General features: G+C 44.5%; 1 protein-coding gene across 1 annotated transcript in view; it reads right to left on the reverse strand.

Annotated features, from left to right (window-relative positions):
• Positions 1-1,946: 1,946 nt before the first annotated feature.
• The window catches only part of GARNL3 (GTPase activating Rap/RanGAP domain like 3), an 88,569-nt gene continuing 70,834 nt past the window's right edge, over positions 1,947-19,681 (reverse strand). Inside the window, exons 27-29 of the mRNA XM_085855156.1 lie at positions 18,250-18,489; positions 2,680-2,800; positions 1,947-2,312 (exon numbers count right to left, since the gene is read on the reverse strand). Of these exons, the coding sequence (XP_085711282.1) occupies positions 2,141-2,312; positions 2,680-2,800; positions 18,250-18,489 (533 nt within the window). The 3' untranslated portion in view covers positions 1,947-2,140. The remainder of the gene's footprint in view (positions 2,313-2,679; positions 2,801-18,249; positions 18,490-19,681) is intronic.

The raw sequence follows: 19,681 nt of genomic DNA on the forward strand, positions 1-19,681 counted from the left end.
TAAGGTCGAGCCCCTCCATGTCCAGCACGTCACCTGGCAGTAAACATTTTCCATGTTCTGAGCTAGATACCACCTCCAATGCTTTAGAGAACCATCCGTAACACACAGAGCAAGTTCCAACTTTCTCATTTACAAATCTCATTTTACACAAAGGAGGTGAGATGCTTCCTTCCATTTGGAGCGCAAGTGATCCATATTTTCCTCCAGGACATCCGAGGGTAATGTGATATTGTTTTCACAAATGCCGAATCCTATTTAAAAACTGGTTTGTCCTGGTTAAGGGGAACTACTGAAGGATGTCACGCGAAATATCAACAGGCCAGAAGTGAGCCCAATGAAAAACAGAAAAACAGCATTCCACTGGGGGGTGCGATTGCAGACTCGGTGAAAACAAGTCTCTACAAAATGGAACTTCATGTTTCGTTTTTTTTAATGCACTGTGTGGGTTTCTACACTGAAGCAGGAGACAAGATCTGTCGAGACAGAAAAGGGTGGATGAGTTGAACACGGAAGATTTGCGGAGCAGGAATGAAAAATGTAACGGTGAAAAAGAGCAAGATGCCGTACTCGTACCTCCAAGTAAAACAGTCGTCAATGGAAGGAAATCTTGTGTAAACTTCTTGGGAATTGGAAACGAAATGAGAAGGAAGAAATTACGAGACGAGAGATGGTTGCGGGTCTGGGGTTAAAAATTGGGAAGACGAATAAGAGAGGGGACTTCCTACGGGAACGTGAGCGGAGATGATTGTGGGTCAAGGTGTCGTGCTTCCAAGAGCGCATCTGAGCACTTCAATGGAACCGAATCAGGTTGGCTTTCCATGGTTTGATTGTGATGGAAAGTTATGAAAGCGGAATCACATTTGTCATGTGCCAACTGGACGTTAATCTCCCTCTTATTTGGCACAGCGCGGCAATTTTTCAAAACACACCAATCTTTTTTTGCAAGTACATGGTTATTAACGACCAAAGAATGACTGTCATGATGCCAGAAATGTTACGCCATACATGTGCCAAGAGACAAGAGGCCCAAACGATCATTTGCATCTGTTGTGATGAGCCCCACGTGAGTGTGAAAGAAAGCTATTTGCTTCATTTGGCGAAAGTAAAACTATTTTTGGATGATGTGAAAGTGTGACCAACTTTGTGGAGTCGTCGGAAATGTCCGATGGGGGGCAAATATGAATAATTTTGCAACCTGGTGCATCTTCAATTTTCCTTTCTTAAATTTTTTTCAAGGAAACTCATTAAATCTCAAAGCACCCAAGCTTCTGACTGTTTTGACGTTCTTGTGGAGAGAAAGAAAACGTGACAAAAGGAAGGAAGACAAGCAATGAGACTGAAGGAAAGCAGTGCATGTGGAATCACAGATAAAACAGTTTCCTTTATAAGGAACGAGAGGGAGGAGGATAAGGAGGAGACAGGGAGTGTGAGAAACAAAGAGACAGAGAGGGAACGAGACTGAGACAGACAGAGGAAGAGGGAGAGGGAGACAGAAAGACGGAGAGAGAGAATGAGAGAATGAGAGAGAGACAGAGAGAGAGAGAGAGAGACAGAGACAGAGAGAGAGAGAGAGAGAGAGAGAGAGAGAGAGAGAGAGAGAGAGAGAGAGAGAGAGAGAGAGAGAGAGAGAGAGAGAGAGAGAGAGAGAGAGAGAGAGAGAGAGAGAGAGAGAGAGAGAGAGAGAGAGAGAGAGAGACAGAGACAGAGACAGAGAGAGAGACAGAGTCAGAGACAGAGAGAGAGAGAGAGAGAGAGAGAGAGAGAGAGAGAGAAAGAAAGAGAGAGAGAGAGAGAGAGAGAGAGAGACAGAGAGACAGAGAGACAGAGAGAGAGAGAGAGAGAGAGAGAGAGAGAGAGAGAGAGAGAGAGAGAGAGAGAGAAAGAGAGAGAGAGAGAGAGAGAGAGAGAGAGAGAGAGAGAGAGAGAGAGAGACAGACAGACAGACAGACAGACAGACAGACAGAGAGAATGAGAGAGAGAGACAGACAGACAGACAGACAGACAGACAGAGAGAATGAGAGAGAGAGAGAGAGAGAGAGAGAGAGAGAGAGAGAGAGAGAGAGAGAGAGAGAGAGAGAGACAGACAGACAGAGAGAGAGAGAAGGTGAGAAAGGGAAAAACTGAGGCTTGAGTTGCATGTTCATTTCAGGTCAACAGTATCTTCATCAAAAGACATGGAGAGACGAAAGGCTGTTGCTGTTGCTGTGAGAGACGGAGATGTCTGTGGCACAGTCTGTCTATCAGAATCACCATCTGAACTTGTTGAGAGTTGGTGAAAAGGCTGGCATGGAGGGTCAAAGGTCAACAAAAGGCTGTGAGGAGACAAGGTGGCAGAGACAGCGACAAGTCTTGGAATGACCTTGGAGGGCATACAAAGAGTGGGAAACCTAACAAATTTTAAGGTGAATGTTAAAAGAAGGACAATAAATATTTCCCGTCAATGGTCGGCCATTTTTACAAAAGCATACATCAACAAGCAGTCCTGAACAGTTAATTAAAGACTTGAAGGTAAATTCAGCAACATCAAACACTTCCTGCAGTCATTAATCTTGGCTCTTGAACTGACCTTAGAAGCAAGAAACAACAGGACATTAACCAGTCACATAATAACCACAAAATAAATTTGTAGAATGAAGAAAGACTTAAGTTGTGGGTTACTAGAATTGCTTATCCAATCACCGATCACTGCTGCTGGATCGAAGGGCACCCTGATGCAGACTGGAACTCCCGCTGTCCTTATCTCCGCGATACATCCTGGTCTGCGCCCGCCATGGCTTGCGAGGACTTCTGTCTGCAATGCCTGAAAATGTGAAGATAAATGGGTAATCTCCGCATGGAATATGCCAATATGGCGACATTCCTGACTCCTCTTTCATCCCTCATCTCAGAGGAAGTCCGATACTACCTGGCCCTTCCTTCCCCTCTCGTCCCAAATTCTTCAATCCCTTCTTCCCATTTCTTTATCACCTCCCAATTCCCTTCTTTTGTCCGATAAAAAATTTTTCATTCACCACATCCCCCTCATCCTTTGCATACACATTTTATGTTGATGGACTCAATGCTTCAACATGCAGGGATCAGTGACACAAATTGAAACTCGCATGTCACTGGAAAAGTTGGGCTGGCAGGATGGCCTAGAGGTCCACACACTCACCTATAAGATGTCTAACGCTGGCTTTAAATCCTGACCCAGCTACAAACAGTCATGGCGGTGTTTTACAGGCAGGGTGATTCATCTATGTGCGTGTCGTCCATCGGATAGACATTAAACGAGGTTCCATCTGCCAGCATTTGTTGTTGGATGTTAAAGATCCAAAGGTGTCCTTCACGAAGTGTATGCGAGCTATTGCCGGAACCATGAACAAATTACTAATTCTACCCTAATCAGCAGAGGGCATTGCATGCTCAGCCAATGATGCTACCCCCATAGCCTTGTGCTGCATACAAATGAATAAAAACTGGAAAAGTACATACGATTAATTGAGCCATTTATGAAATGCCACATTTTTCAATGCAGGTATTTTCATCATGATCGATTGCAACATTTTATATTATACTTGCAGAAAACACCTCAATGTACTGGAAAACGTGGCGACAGGAATACTGAACTGTAAAGGGTGGGGACTGGGGAGTTGCAATACCCTCTCCCACCAAAGTTGTATTTGTACCCCAAGTTTGGAGTTTGTAACTTAAAAGATGTGGCCGTGTATAAGGAACAAAGAAAGTCACATAGTGAGGGAGAGAGAGACAAAGACAGAGACAGAGACAGACAGAGAATGGCGTATATATATATATGTATATTATGTGGATCAGAAAATTTAAATTTGATCCATATTAAATTCGGGCTGTAATACAACAAAATGTGACAAAAGTTGAGGGATGTGAATACCTTTCTGAAGGCACTGTGTATACTGTATATGTATGTATGTATATATATATATATATATATATATATATATATATATATATATATATATATATATATATATATATATATATAAATATATACATATTCTGGTCTGCCCAGCGTGCGATCGGCCACGTACTCGAATCGTGACCGCGTCGCCCACTGGAACGGATAATTCAGTCGTGACCCTCCCAGAACAACGCCGGGAGCTAGTCACGGGTGGGTCTTTCGACCTCACCACAATCATGCCAATTGGCCACCCGTGCAGGATAGGGTTGTTCGCCAAACTCGACCGACCTAAGTACCTGCGCGAGTAGTTAACCGGGCGATCGTAACTCGCCGCAGGCCGGCCTAGGACACGAACCGTTTAAGCGGTCCGTTCCGTGCTTCAGTGATAACCGAGCGGTGTTATCGCCAGCCCCGACAGATGTGATTCTATTTACCGGGTGCTTACACCCTTCTACCAATTCCTTCCGTGATGCAAGATGGAACTTTCAAACAAGGGAAAGGACGCAACGAAACGGGAAACAGTTCAACAAGCACATTTATTTCACACTCAGACAAGGCACGTATTTACAGCAATACAGTAAATCATGCACGTAAGAACAGTAACACAGTCAAAGCAATTGAAGAGTTACAACCGAATATTTATTCACACATTTACTTAAACAGGTTTACTTTACAAGACGGCGCCACCACTTGCACTTACACAAAAGCAAAGAAAAGCCACCCTCACAGACAAGGGTGGCAGACAGGTCTGTGGACCAAATGTACGGGGAACCTGGATGAGCGGCCAGGTCCACGAGACTGAAGGGTCTTACTCGCGCCCTCATGGCGCGATGGCAGGCAAGCCACAATGTCAGCGTATCCGCGCCTGACTTCATGCCCCTGGCGTGGCCGGTGAGCTCTCTCCGGCGATGTCCGCGCAGGCACGTGTTTCACAGTCGGCACCACGGTTGGGGAGGGGAACGGACGGGGTTACCGGCGCTCTCAGCGTGGATGAGGTGGGGGGGATTGTTGATGCCCGGTATGGGGAGGGTTGTTGATGCTCTTTTAGCAATGTCGATGCCCTCCTGGCGAGACGGGGGTTATCGGCGCTCTCTCAGCGCAAAGCTCGGTTTGGGAGAGGGGAACTGCTGCTGCTCCCTTCAGCGAGTTGGCGCTCTGGACCGCACTGGCTCCGGCAAAACTCCTCCTGGCTGTGGCCTCCACAATGCCCCTTCTCCGGCGGTGGTCCCCACTCAGCCCTCTGGCTTGCCTCTGAGCCCTTCTCCGCATCCCTGCTCCATTCAGCAACTCGCCCTCCTCGCCCCTCAACTTCGACCTGAGCTTCGTTCCGAAGATGTTTCCTCTCCATCGACCGTCCCCCGTCTGCCCCCGTCTGCCGCGAGCTCCATTGTGCTCGCCTTTATATAGGCCGGGGGAGTGGAAAAATCCAATCCCCGACTTATGACCTTCGACCTCTGGAAAGCGTACCTGGTTGAAATCACCAGGGCCTTGCCCTGTCAGCGTGACCCCTGACCCCGGCAAAGCTGACGTGGTTGGAATCACCAAAGCCTCGCCCTGTCAGTTCAGCTTCATCCCACCGAACTGATGCGTGTAATGCACCAAGCTCCGTCCGCCCGCGCGGTTTTGTCCAGCCCGACCAGCCGATGTGTGTGTGCGTGTTTCGGGGCTTCGTCCCGACGAGCCGATGAGTGTAACGCAGAGTCCGTCCGCCACGCGGCCTCGTTTCGCCCGACCAGCCGATGTGTGTATGCGGGTTTCGCTGGGGCTTCTGTCCCGCCGAAGCGATGCATGTAATGCAGAGTCCGTCCGCCACGCGGCCTCATTTCGCCCGACCAGCCGATGTGTTTATGCGGGTTTCGCTGGGGCTTCTGTCCCGCCGAAGCGATGCATGTAATGCAGAATCCATCCACCACGCGGCCTCGTTTCGCCCGATCAGCCAATGTGTATGCAGGTTTCACTGGGGCTTCTGTCCCACCGAACCGATGCGTGTAATGCATCGAGTCCATCTGTGAAGGAGTTCATATGCAAATTTGAGGATCACATCAGGTTTGGAGGCGGGGCTACACCACCTGATGCTCAGCCATTGGACGGATGAAAAGTGGGCGTGTACGATTCCTGATCCGACTTCTCCTTCAAAAGGATCCCATTCACAACCAATGGCATGACGTTCGGTAACGTGTTCTATTTCTCTGTTCAAATCATGTCTGGACGTGGTAAAATCACCGAACGGGCTTTGGACAGTGCGACTTCGGTGTTGACTCTGGGACGAGGGCGACTTCTTGTTTGCGGGTGGTGTTTGCTGATGGTAGTGGAGGGAGAAAGGCGAAGGTGGTGGGGGTTTGCTGTGGTGGTTTGGGGATGGTGTTGGTGGTGGCGATCTGGTTGTTGGGGGATGATTGGTCCAAAATAATGATAGAGAAAAGAAAAACGGCTAACTCAAAGGATCACAGCCCTGTGAACACGGAAATTCCCTTTAAACAACGGTGGGGAAATCTAACTACACATATACTTAGCGTCATAACTGATCTGAGGACCTTTATGGTGTAGTGCAAATTTCCACAGCAGTAACAATATATATATATATATATATATATATATATATATATATATATATATATATATATATATATATATACATACATGCACATGCATGAAAGGGGGGCATCTTGCTCCAATGTAAATAAGATGATTTGAATTGATTTGTGTACGTTCATCAGAAAGGAAGGCAAGTGTGCGTATTGCTTGCGATCTGGCGGGCTCCGAGCAAGCGCTTCTGCGCCGAAGAACCACAATGATGCACAAATGCACACGATGCCACATAACGAATGTAGAACAGTACTGAACTGTGGTCGACGACAAACCTCTCGAGAACTCCAGCAGAAAACAAGTCGCTTTTGAAAGATGACCAAGGATCTGTGTGCCAAAGCCATACGAGGCCAGAGGCAAGTATGCAGCAGCAAAGTGTGAAATCCCATCAAATTAATTAATCCATTTACTGACACTTTTGATGAACTCACGTGTAATTTGCATCCCATGATTTATCTTATACCTCAACATAGTCATTTTCATTGAGGGGTTATGCGGCTATGTAAGCGGCCCAAAGGCCCAATCTCACAAAAAGACACCATAGGATATTTACCTCCACCACCGAAGGTAGACGGAGGTTATGTTTTCACCCTTGTCTGTCTGTTTGTTTGTTTGTTTGTTTGTTTGTTTATCCTTGAGCAGGATATTTCAAAAACTTATGGATGGATTTGTACGAAATTTAGTGGACAGGTTTGGTGTGTGAAAGGGACGGATTGATTTGATCTTCGATCTGGATCCCAAATTTTTTAAGTGATTCTTCACCATTGAGAGATACGGTCAAAAAAAAAAAAATACATATACTGTATATAGCACGACATCTAAGAAAAAGATATGGACGGACTCAGTCGAAAGCTGGTGGATAGGTTTGGTGTGTGACATGGACAAATTGATTCGATTTTGGTGTAGATCCAGATCTGGATCCGAATACTGTGATTTAAAAAAAAACATTTTAAGTGATTCTTCACCATTGAAAAATGGGGCCAAAAACGAGACATTTCATGATGTTTCAAAAAGTTGTGAACAAATGTGACAAAAGTTGGTCGATAATTTGGTTTGGTGAAAAAAAAACAAGATGATGAGATTTTGGTTCAGGTCCGGATCCAGATCTGGCCTATCGGTGAGATACAAAACGTAAACTGTTCAACTTGGCAGAGGTGCACACTCTACCAAGTGCCATTCTAGTTTATAATCTGTGTTTCAGCAAAATGGGATAGCAAACTAAACACTCCCTCCTTCGTAATTTCCAAAAACAAAACTTATTCAATCAATTATTTTAGCGTTTTACCATAAAATATAAATACTTGAATGAAGTGAACAGATTCATTGTTCATCATGAGGCAGGAAACAGCCTGAAAGTTAAATATGGATTATTTTTTTTTACCAATAGCAGCAACTTTGCAATATGTTTATCTTTACCCATCATAACATCGTCTGGTTCATTGTGTGCGATGCGAGGACAATGGAACCACGGTGGCCATGTTTCATTGTGCACCATTTTGTTTTTCTTCTTGCGAGCCATGCTGTATGCCTGATAAGCCTCGAATACAAATTGGTGATGTCAGCACAAGGCTATGTTTCCTGTCTCGGGTCTCGCAAATCATATCCTGAAATTAACCTTTATGATCCTTGCCTTGCCCGCAACTCCCGTGTGAACGGTCATCAGTAAGTCTGTCGCCTATCATGAAAGGTGAAGTGTAAAATACAGGGGTTAAAAGGTTGAAATTATTGGAATAAGAATTCAGAATAATAAAAATATTGTTTATTGAAGTCGCCGCCTTTTCATGGCACAAATTAAAAAGTCCAAAATAATAAATCACGACATTATTGCTTCCCAAAAAGAATAAGAAAAATAAAAGATAAAGGAGAATGTGCCCTGTGAGGATACAAAATGAACAATGATTAATATAATGATTAGTTATAATCACATGTTTAGATGTGATAAATAAACCAAGCACACGTACTGTTCAGATGCACGATCACGGGAATTTAATTTAAGTTAATCTACAAATTAGGTTCACAAAATGGAATATTGATTCCGTTACAAAATGTAGACGTTTTGTGCCACTGATTGTAAGAGGTATAACTCATGGACCATGTTCCGTTTCTTTAAGTTCATTTGTTCATTTACCTTAACGCTGCTTTAGTATGTGTGTCTGGCATTTCTGGTCGTGTCTTGGCTGTCTGACTGTCTTTGGTTGTCTATCTTTCACCTGGCCAACCCTTTGTGGGGAGAAGAACTGCTGCGACAGCAGATGTAATTGTGGACGAACATGCCTGTGGGCTCAATTCGTTGTTTCAACAGAGTTGTTCACATTGGGACATTTGTAAACAGAATGGCCACTCGGTAGAGTACATGCTGTACCTCCACCAGGCTGATTAGTTTACGTTTTGTATCTCAGTGATTGGCCAGATCTCGATTTGAACCTGAACTGAAATTTAATCAGCTTGTTCTCGTCACTTACCCAACTCATCCACCAAGTTTCATCTGAATCCTCCCGCATCTGAATTTTGGCCCTATCTCTCAATGGTGAAGATCACTTAAAAACTTCTAGGATCTGGATCCGGATCTTTAACAAAATCTAATCAGTTCGTCCTTGTCACACACCCAACCTGTCCACAAAATTTCATCAAAATCCGTCCAAAAATTATTGAGATATCTTGTTGACAAACAAACAAACGGACAGACAGACAGACATGGGAGAAAACATAACCTCCATCCACCTTAGCTTTGAAACAGGCTTGGCCTGGTCAAAAGCCAAAAATTATTTTTTTTTTTTTAACAAAGTTACATAATTGCATGAAAAATACGGCTCGCCTTCCAAAAAGTCTGTTTACTGTAGGCGTGGGTTGCAGGGTGTTTCACGTATCAGGAATAAATGCCCTTGACCCCGCTTCACTCACCCTCGGCCAAATTTACATGAACCTTGAAAACTCTGACCAATTCTCAGATAAGAACCCATGCTCCCCGTACCATGACAAGAACACATCAGATGAGCAAAGTCATGGAAATTTACCAAACAATGTGCAGCTTTGGTACGATCAAGACGGAAGTTTCATGGAATTGTGGTTCATGTCCACAAAATGAGAAATGTTTAAAAAAAACTTTCCAGCAAACAACAGCCTACGTTGAGTGTGGGATGACGTTGGATGTTTCGATGTACGAAATGACATGATTAGTGAAGCACCGAGTCATCATGCGATTCCGGCCTGGTTCTCCTTCCTTGATTGCAATCCGTTCTGTGTCGTGTATCGATATTAATACATATCAGGAACATGGTAAGAGCGATGCAAAGTTTGATGGTCCCCACATGGACAAGGAAGTACTGATTTGTTAAGTAAGTAATAAATCGATACCAAGCATTCCAAGCCTCCAGCCCTTCCGCAATCCCAAACTATTTTGATGTCAAAATTGCATTCATTTTGAGATCAAGAGATTGAGACAAAATTAATGATAATCCACAGTCTGGCACCTCTGATTTGTTAAATAATGTAAATAACAAGTGTTGTGATACCGTTATGCAAATAGAGTGGTTTTATGTTGAAACTTTGGTGGTATTCCATAAGAAAAGTTAAAAATTGATGGAAATCGTCGTTTTCGGTTGTTGGCATGAATATAATAGACAAAAACACCAACAAAGACATCCAGACATTATCACGACATGACAAAAAATTATCATCAATGTACCAGGTTCTTTACGGAGGATCGGTACGACCGCACCTATTTCTGCGTTGTTTTGGTTTTGCTGGATGGTTTCTAATGTACTGAATGTTTTTCATTGTGCTGGATGATTTTGGTTGTGCTGGAAGTTTTGGTTGTGCTGGAAATTTTGGTTGTGCTTGGTATTTTGGCATTGTGCTGGATGTTTTGGTTGTGCTGGATGTTTTGGTTGTGCTGGCCAGGTCATTTGGTTGTGCAGAATATTTTGGCATTGTGCTGGATGTTTTGGTTGTGCTGGCCAGGTCATTTGGTTGTGCTGGATGTTTTGTCATTGTGCTGAATATTTTGGTTGTGCTGGATTATTTGGTTGTGCTGGATTGTTTAGTTGTGCTGGCCAGGTCATTTGGTTGTGCTGGATGTTTTGGCATTGTGCAGAATGCTTTTGATTTTGCTGCGTAGTATTGATTGTGCTTGGTAGTTTTGAATTTGCTGGGTGGTTTTGGTTGTTTTGCTTGGTTTGACTGTGCTGGATAGTTTTGATTGTGCTGGGTAGTTTTCATTGTGTTGGGTTGTTTTGATTGGGCTGGGCAGTTTTGGTTGTATTGCTTGGTTTGATTGTGCTGGGTCGTTTTGATTGTGCTGGATAGTTTTGATTGTGCTGTGTGGTTTTGATTGCGCTGGGTAGTTTTGGTTGTGCTGGGTGGTTTGATTGTGCTGAGTGCTTTTGATTGTGCTGGGTGGTTTTGATTGTGCTGGATGGTTTTGGTTGTGCTGCGTGGTTTTGGTTGTGCTGGGTGGTTTGATTGTGCTGGGTGGTTTGATTGTGCTGGGTGATTTGATTGTGCTGGGTGGTTTTGGTTGAGCTGTGTGGCTTTGGTTGTGGTGGATGGTTTTGATTGTGTTGGGTGGTTTGGATTGTGCTGGGTAGTTTTGATTTCGCTGTGAAGTTTTGATTGTGCTGGGAAGTTTTGGTTGTGCTGGGTGGTTTGATTGTTCTGGGTTGTTTTGGTTGTGCTGCGTGGTTTGATTGTGCTGTGTGGTTTTGGTTGTGCTGGATGGTATTGATTGTGCTGGGTGCTTTTGATTGTGCTGGGTGGTTTTGATTGTGCTGGGTGGTTTTAAGTGTGCTGGGTGATTTTGGTTGTGCTGGGTGGTTTTGGTTGTGCTGGGTGGTTCTGGTTGTCCTGGGTAGTTTTGGTTGTGCTGGATGGTTTTGATTGTGCTGGGTGGTTTTGATTGTGCTGGGTGGTTTTGATTGTGCTGGGTAGTTTTGATTGTGCTGGGTGGTTTTGGTTGTGCTGGGTGGTTTGATTGTGGAGTGGTTTTGATTGTCTTGGTTAGTTTTGATTGTGCTGGATGGTTTTGATTGTGCTGCGTGTTTTCGGTTGTGCGAGGTGGTTTTAGTTGTGCTGGGTAATTTTGATTGTGCTGCATAGTTTTGGTTGTGCTGGGTAGTTTGATTGTGCTGGGTTGTTTTGATTTTGCTGGATAGTTTTGATCGTGCTGGGTGGTTTTGATTGTGCTGGGAGGTTTTGATTGTGCTGGATGGTTTTGGTTGTGCTGGATGGTTTTGGTTGTGCTGCATGGTTTTGGTTGTGCTGGGTGGTTTTGATTGTGCTGGGTGGTTTTGATTGTGCTGGGTGGCTTTGGTTGTGCTGGGTGGTTTTGATTGTGCTGGATGGTTTTGATTGTGCTGGGTAGTTTTGGTTGTGCTGGGTAGTTTTGATTGTGTTGGGTGGTTTTGGTTGTGCTGGCTCGTTTGATTGTGATGGGTGATTTTGGTTGTGCTGGGTGGTTTTGATTGTGCTGGGTGGTTTGATTGTGCTGGGTAGTTTTGATTGTGCTGGGCGGTTTTGGTCGTGCTCGGTGGTTTCCTTGTGGAGTCCTTTTGATTGTCTTGCTTAGTTTGGCTCGTGCTGAATGGGTTTGACTGTGCTGCGTGTTTTCGGTTGTGCGAGGTGGTTTTAGTTGTGCTGGGTAATTTTGATTGTGCTGCATAGTTTTGGTTGTGCTGGGTAGTTTGATTGTGCTGGGTTGTTTTGATTTTGCTGGATAGTTTTCATCGTGCTGGGTGGGTTTGATAGAGCTCGGAGGCTTTGATTGTGCTGGATGGCTTTGGTTGTGCTGGATGGTTTTGGTTGTGCTGCATGGTTTTGGTTGTGCTGGGTGGTTTTGATTGTGCTGGGTGGTTTTGATTGTGCTGGGTGGCTTTGGTTGTGCTGGGTGGTTTTGATTGTGCTGGATGGTTTTGATTGTGCTGGGTAGTTTTGGTTGTGCTGGATGGTTTTGATTGTGCTGGGTGGTTTTGATTGTGCTGGGTGGTTTTGATTGTGCTGGGTAGTTTTGATTGTGCTGGGTGGTTTTGGTTGTGCTGGGTGGTTTGATTGTGGAGTGGTTTTGATTGTCTTGGTTAGTTTTGATTGTGCTGGATGGTTTTGATTGTGCTGCGTGTTTTCGGTTGTGCGAGGTGGTTTTAGTTGTGCTGGGTAATTTTGGTTGTGCTGCGTAGCTTTGGGTGTGCTGGGTAGTTTGATTGTGCTGGGTTGTTTTGATTTTGCTGGATAGTTTTGATCGTGCTGGGTGGTTTTGATTGTGCTGGGAGGTTTTGATTGTGCTGGATGGTTTTGGTTGTGCTGGATGGTTTTGGTTGTGCTGCATGGTTTTGGTTGTGCTGGGTGGTTTTGATTGTGCTGGGTGGTTTTGATTGTGCTGGGTGGCTTTGGTTGTGCTGGGTGGTTTTGATTGTGCTGGATGGTTTTGATTGTGCTGGGTAGTTTTGGTTGTGCTGGGTAGTTTTGATTGTGTTGGGTGGTTTTGGTTGTGCTGGCTCGTTTGATTGTGATGGGTGATTTTGGTTGTGCTGGGTGGTTTTGATTGTGCTGGGTGGTTTTGATTGTGCTGGGTGGTTTTGATTGTGCTGGGTGGTTTTGATTGTGCTGCATGGTTTTGATTGTGGTGGGTGGTTTTGTTGTGCTGGATGGTTTTGATTGTGGTGGGTGGTTTTGATTGTACTGGGTAGTTTTGATTGTACTGGGTGGTTTTGATTTCGCTGGATAGTTTTGATTGTGCTGGATGGTTTTGGTTGTACCTGGGTGGTTTTGATTGTGCTGGGTGGTTTTGATTGTGCCGGGTGGTTTTGATTTCGCTGGGTGGTTTTGATTGTGCTGCGTGGTTTTGATTGTGCTGCGTGGTTTTGATTGTGCCGGGTGGTTTTGATTTCGCTGGGTGGTTTTGATTGTGCTGGGTGGTTTTGTTTGTGCTGGGTGGTTTTGATTGTGCCGGGTGGTTTTGATTTCGCTGGGTGGTTTTGATTGTGCTGGGTGGTTTTGATTCTGCTGGGTGGTTTTGTTTGTGCTGGGTACTTTTGATTGTGCTGGGTGGTTTTGATTGTGCCGGGTGGTTTTGATTTCGCTGGGTGATTTTGGTTGTGCTGGGTGGTTTTGATTGTGCTGGGTACTTTTGATTGTGCTGGGTGGTTTTGATTGTGCTGGGTGGTTTTTATTGTGCTGGGTGGTTTTGATTGTGCTGGGTAGTTTTGATTGTGCTGGGTGGTTTTGATTGTGCTGGGTAGTTTTGATTGTGTTGGGTAGTTTTGATTGTGTTGGCTAGTTTTGATTGTGCTGGTTCGTTTTAATTGTGCTGGATGGTTTTGATTGTGCTGGTTCGTTTTAATTGTGCTGGGTAGTTTTGATTGTGCTGGGTGGTTTTGATTGTGCTGGGTAGTTTTGATTGTGCTGGTTCGTTTTAATTGTGCTGGATAGTTTTGATTGTGCTGGGTAGTTTTGATTTCGCTGCGAAGTTTTGATTGTGCTGGGAAGTTTTGGTTGTGCTGGATAGTTTTGATTGTGTTGGGTAGTTTTGATTGTGCTGGGTAGTTTTGATTGTGCTGGGAAGTTTTGGTTGTGTTGGGTGGTTTGATTGTTCTGGGTTGTTTTGGTTGTGTTGGGTGGTTTTGATTGTGCTGGGTGATTTTGGTTGTGCTGGATAGTTTTGATTGTGTTGGGTAGTTTTGATTGTGCTGGGAAGTTTTGGTTGTGTTGGGTGGTTTGATTGTTCTGGGTTGTTTTGGTTGTGTTGGGTGGTTTTGATTGTGCTGGGTGATTTTGGTTGTGCTGGATAGTTTTGATTGTGTTGGGTAGTTTTGATTGTGCTGGGTAGTTTTGATTGTGCTGGAGGTTTTGGTTGTGCTGGTTAGTTTTGATTGTGCTAGTTAGTTTTAATTGTGCTGGAGGTTTTGGTTGTGCTGGGTAGTTTTCATTGTGTTGGGTTATTTTGATTGGGCTGGGCAGTTTTGGTTGTATTGCTTGGTTTGATTGTGCTGGGTCGTTTTGATTGTGCTGGATAGTTTTGATTGTGCTGTGTGGTTTTGATTTCGCTGTGAAGTTTTGGTTGTGTTGGGTGGTTTGGATTGTGCTGGGTAGTTTTGATTTCGCTGTGAAGTTTTGATTGTGCTGGGAAGTTTTGGTTGTGCTGGGTGGTTTGATTGTTCTGGGTTGTTTTGGTTGTGCTGGGTGGTTTGATTGTGCTGTGTGGTTTTGGTTGTGCTGGGTGGTTTTTATTGTGCTGGGTGGTTTTGATTGTGCTGGGTGGTTTTGATTGTGCTGGGTGGTTTTAAGTGTACTGGGTGATTTTGGTTGTGCTGGGTGGTTTTGGTTGTGCTGTGTGGTTTTGATTGTGCTGGGTAGTTTTGGTTGTGCTGGCTGGTTTTGATTGTGCTGGGTGGTTTTGATTGTGCTGGGTCGTTTTGATTGCGCTGGGTAGTTTTGATTGTGCTGGGTGGTTTTGGTTGTGCTGGGTAGTTTTGATTGTGTTGGGTGGTTTTGGTTGTGTTGGGTAGTTTTGATTGTGCTGGGTAGTTTTGGTTGTGCTGGGTAGTTTTGATTGTGTTGGCTAGTTTTGATTGTGCTGGTTCGTTTTAATTGTGCTGGATAGTTTTGATTGTGCTGGGTAGTTTTGATTTCGTTGCGAAGTTTTGATTGTGCTGGGAAGTTTTGGTTGTGTTGGGTGGTTTGATTGTTCTGGGTTGTTTTGGTTGTGTTGGGTGGTTTTGATTGTGCTGGGTGATTTTGGTTGTGCTGGATAGTTTTGATTGTGTTGGGTAGTTTTGATTGTGCTGGGTAGTTTTGATTGTGCTGGAGGTTTTGGTTGTGCTGGTTAGTTTTGATTGTGCTGGTTAGTTTTAATTGTGCTGGAGGTTTTGGTTGTGCTGGGTAGTTTTCATTGTGTTGGGTTATTTTGATTGGGCTGGGCAGTTTTGGTTGTATTGCTTGGTTTGATTGTGCTGGGTCGTTTTGATTGTGCTGGGTGGTTTTGATTGCGCTGGGTAGTTTTGGTTGTGCTGGGTGGTTTGATTGTGCTGAGTGGTTTTGATTGTGCTGTGTGGTTTTGATTGCGCTGGGTAGTTTTGATTTCGCTGTGAAGTTTTGGTTGTGTTGGGTGGTTTGGATTGTGCTGGGTAGTTTTGATTTCGCTGTGAAGTTTTGATTGTGCTGGGATGTTTTGGTTGTGCTGGGTGGTTTTGGTTGTGCTGGGTGGTTTTTATTGTGCTGGGTGGTTTTGATTGTGCTGGGTGGTTTTGATTGTGCTGGGTGGTTTTGATTGTGCTGGGTGGTTTTGATTGTGCTGGGTGGTTTTAAGTGTACTGGGTGATTTTGGTTGTGCTGGGTGGTTTTGGTTGTGCTGTGTGGTTTTGATTGTGCTGGGTAGTTTTGGTTGTGCTGGATGGTTTTGATTGTGCTGGGTGGTTTTGATTGTGCTGGGTGGTTTTGATTGTGCTGGGTAGTTTTGATTGTGCTGGGTGGTTTTGGTTGTGCTGGGTAGTTTTGATTGTGTTGGGTGGTTTTGGTTGTGTTGGGTAGTTTTGATTGTGCTGGGTAGTTTTGGTTGTGCTGGGTAGTTTTGATTGTGTTGGCTAGTTTTGATTGTGCTGGTTCGTTTTAATTGTGCTGGATAGTTTTGATTGTGCTGGGTAGTTTTGATTTCGCTGCGAAGTTTTGATTGTGCTGGGAAGTTTTGGTTGTGTTGGGTGGTTTGATTGTTCTGGGTTGTTTTGGTTGTGTTGGGTGGTTTTGATTGTGCTGGGTGATTTTGGTTGTGCTGGATAGTTTTGATTGGGCTGGATGGTTTTGGTTGTGCTGGGTGGTTTTGGTTGTGCTGGATGGTTTTGATTGTGCTGGATGGTTTTGATTGTGCTGGGTGGTTTTGATTGTGCTGGGTGGTTTTGATTGTGCTGGTTAGTTTTAATTGTCCTGGATAGTTTTGATTGTGCTGGATAGTTTTGATTGTGCTGGGTAGTTTTGATTGTGCTGGGTGGTTTTGATTGTGCTGCGTGTTTTCGGTTGTGCAAGGTGGTTTTAGTTGTGCTGGGTAGTTTTGATTGTGCTGGGTAGTTTTGGTTGTGCTGGGTAGTTTTGATTGTGCTGGGTGGTTTTGATTGTGCTGGGTGGTTTTGATTGTGCTGGGTGTTTTTGATTGTGCTGAGTGGTTGTGATTGTGCTGGGTGGTTTTGATTGTGCTGGGTAGTTTTGATTGTGCTGGGTGGTTTTGATTGTGCTGCGTGGTTTTGATTGCGCTGGGTAGTTTTGATTGTGCTGGGTTGTTTTGATTTCGCTGGATAGTTTTGATTGTGCTGGATGGTTTTGATTGTGCTGGATGGTTTTGATTGTGCTGGATGGTTTTGATTGTGCTGGATGGTTTTGATTGTACTGGGTCGTTTTGATTTCGCTGGATAGTTTTGATTGGGCTGGATGGTTTTGGTTGTGCTGGGTGGTTTTGGTTGTGCTGGATGGTTTTGATTGTGCTGGATGGTTTTGATTGTGCTGGATGGTTTTGATTGTGCTGGATGGTTTTGATTGTGCTGGATGGTTTTGATTGTGCTGGATGGTTTTGATTGTGCTGGATGGTTTTGATTGGGCTGGATGGTTTTGATTGTGCTGAGTGGTTGTGATTGTGCTGGGTGGTTTTGATTGTGCTGGGTAGTTTTGATTGTGCTGGGTAGTTTTGATTGTGCTGGGTGGTTTTGATTGTGCTGCGTGGTTTTGATTGCGCTGGGTAGTTTTGATTGTGCTGGGTTGTTTTGATTTCGCTGGATAGTTTTGATTGTGCTGGATGGTTTTGATTGTGCTGGATGGTTTTGATTGTGCTGGATGGTTTTGATTGTGCTGGATGGTTTTGATTGTACTGGTTCGTTTTGATTTCGCTGGATAGTTTTGATTGGGCTGGATGGTTTTGGTTGTGCTGGGTAGTTTTGGTTGTGCTGGATGGTTTTGATTGTGCTGGATGGTTTTGATTGTGCTGAATGGTTTTGATTGTGCTGGATGGTTTTGATTGTGCTGGATGGTTTTGATTGTGCTGGATGGTTTTGATTGTGCTGGATGGTTTTGATTGTGCTGGATGGTTTTGGTTGTGCTGGATGGTTTTGATTGTGCTGGATGGTTTTGATTGGGCTGGATGGTTTTGATTGTGCTGGATGGTTTTGATTGGGCTGGATGGTTTTGATTGTGCTGGATGGTTTTGATTTCGCTGGGTAGTTTTGATTGTGCTGGGTTGTTTTGATTTTGCTGGATAGTTTTGATTGTGCTGGATGGTTTTGATTGGGCTGGATGGTTTTGATTGTGCTGGATGGTTTTGATTGTGCTGGATGGTTTTGATTGTGCTGGATGGTTTTGATTGGGCTGGATGGTTTTGATTGTGCTGGATGGTTTTTATTGTGCTGGATGGTTTTGATTGTGCTGGATGGTTTTGATTGTGCTGGATGGTTTTGATTGTGCTGGATGGTTTTGATTGTGCTGGATGGTTTTGATTGTGCTGGATGGTTTTGATTGTGCTGGATGGTTTTGATTGTGCTGGATGGTTTTGATTGTGCTGGATGGTTTTGATTGTGCTGGGTGATTTGGTTGTGTTGGGTGATTTGGTTCCAACAAACGCCGTTTGATTCATTGAATCAATCTCATTGGACGTTTGTTTCAATGGGAATCCACCATGTGGACACGTTTAGCAAAGGTCTTTCCCATCCTTTTGAAACCGTATTTATTTTACACGACACAACACAAATCACAAATTATTAATGTCAAAGAGGAGCACGTCTTACCCAGGAGTTCACGCCGCGTCCTGCTTGCGATCTCACTGATTTCCATTCGTGTTGGAGGTAAGCTCACAGAGACTGAACCCCCGTGGCTCCCGGAGGTGGTTCCTCCAGATCCAACCGCCGCGCCCCCTGAGGTGGCAGCAACTTTCCTGCTGGCCTTTGGGGATCGAAGAGGTCTTTCGATGCTGCTCCCAACTAGACTGCTTAGAGGAATCTTGTAAATATGCTGTGGTCGTGATTCACCTGCATGCCGTGAACCGGAGGTTGGTCATTGCAACTGTGTACAAGTGGGCAAGGAAACTCACATCTTACATACAGAAATTAAATAAAGATAGCAATTGTGCATTGCTAAAGTACTCGTTCCATCCTCTTCCCAACATGTTAGCAACAGATCATGCAGGATAATGATTCATGCAGGAAATGGCCCCAAAATGACAGAATCCCAGTGTCACAGCTTAAGGCCCTGTCACACCTTAACTATTTAGCCAACGTATGCCCGACGTATGCAAAATTTGGCTAAAGCGCCGGCACACGTCGAATACGTTATGGGTAAGTTTGTATACGTTAAGATCACGCTGGCATACGTCGTAGTTCGCTGAGGTGTTAGACAAATTTTCCATGCTTGAAATTTTTCGACGTATGCCAGCGTATGACGCACACTTTCCGCATACGCTGGCATAAGTTGTAGGCACGTTACGCGATCGTTGACACACGTTACTTGTACGTTACTAATAAGTCGAAACACGTCGACGTAATGTATAGCGTCAGTGTTCCAGACTCCCTGTTTTTTTTCTTTCTTTTCTTCGGTATGACGGTGATGTTGACACTTCGATTTGTAGTGCGGTTATAATATAATATAATTAATAGGCTGCCACTCAACGATTTAAATCATAACCGCACTAGAAATCGAAGTGTCAACATCACCGTCATACCGAAGAAAAGAAAAAAATCCAGTGAGTCTGGAACACTGACGCTATACATTACGTCCACACATTTCGACTTATGAGTAACGTACAAGTAACCTGTGTCGACGTGTGTCAACGATCGGGTAGCGTGCCTACAACTTATGGCCAGCGTATGCGGAACGTGTGTCATACGCCGAGTACGTCGAGAAATTTTCAACATGCTGAAAATTTCTCGGCATATGACGACGTATGCCAGCGTGCTCTTAACGTATACAAAACTTACCCATAACGTGTTCGACGTGTGCCAGCTTGGTTCGGCAAATTTTTCATACGTCGGCAAACGCTGGCTAAAACGTCAAGGTGTGACAGCGGCTTGACACTTTGATGTCTCGTGCGGTTATGATTTGAATCGTCGAGCCGCAGCCTATGAATAGCCTACGCCACGTGATCGTCGGCGATATGCTGCCGCGCTATGCATAAGTTAGACTATTGTTGGGCATAGGTTGTGAACGCCGACAACACGCTCAGCA

The sequence above is a fragment of the Eptatretus burgeri genome, chromosome 14, assembly GCF_056783735.1.
Source record: "Eptatretus burgeri isolate ZD-2024b chromosome 14, Ebu_testis_v1, whole genome shotgun sequence".
NCBI lineage: Eukaryota > Metazoa > Chordata > Myxini > Myxiniformes > Myxinidae > Eptatretus > Eptatretus burgeri.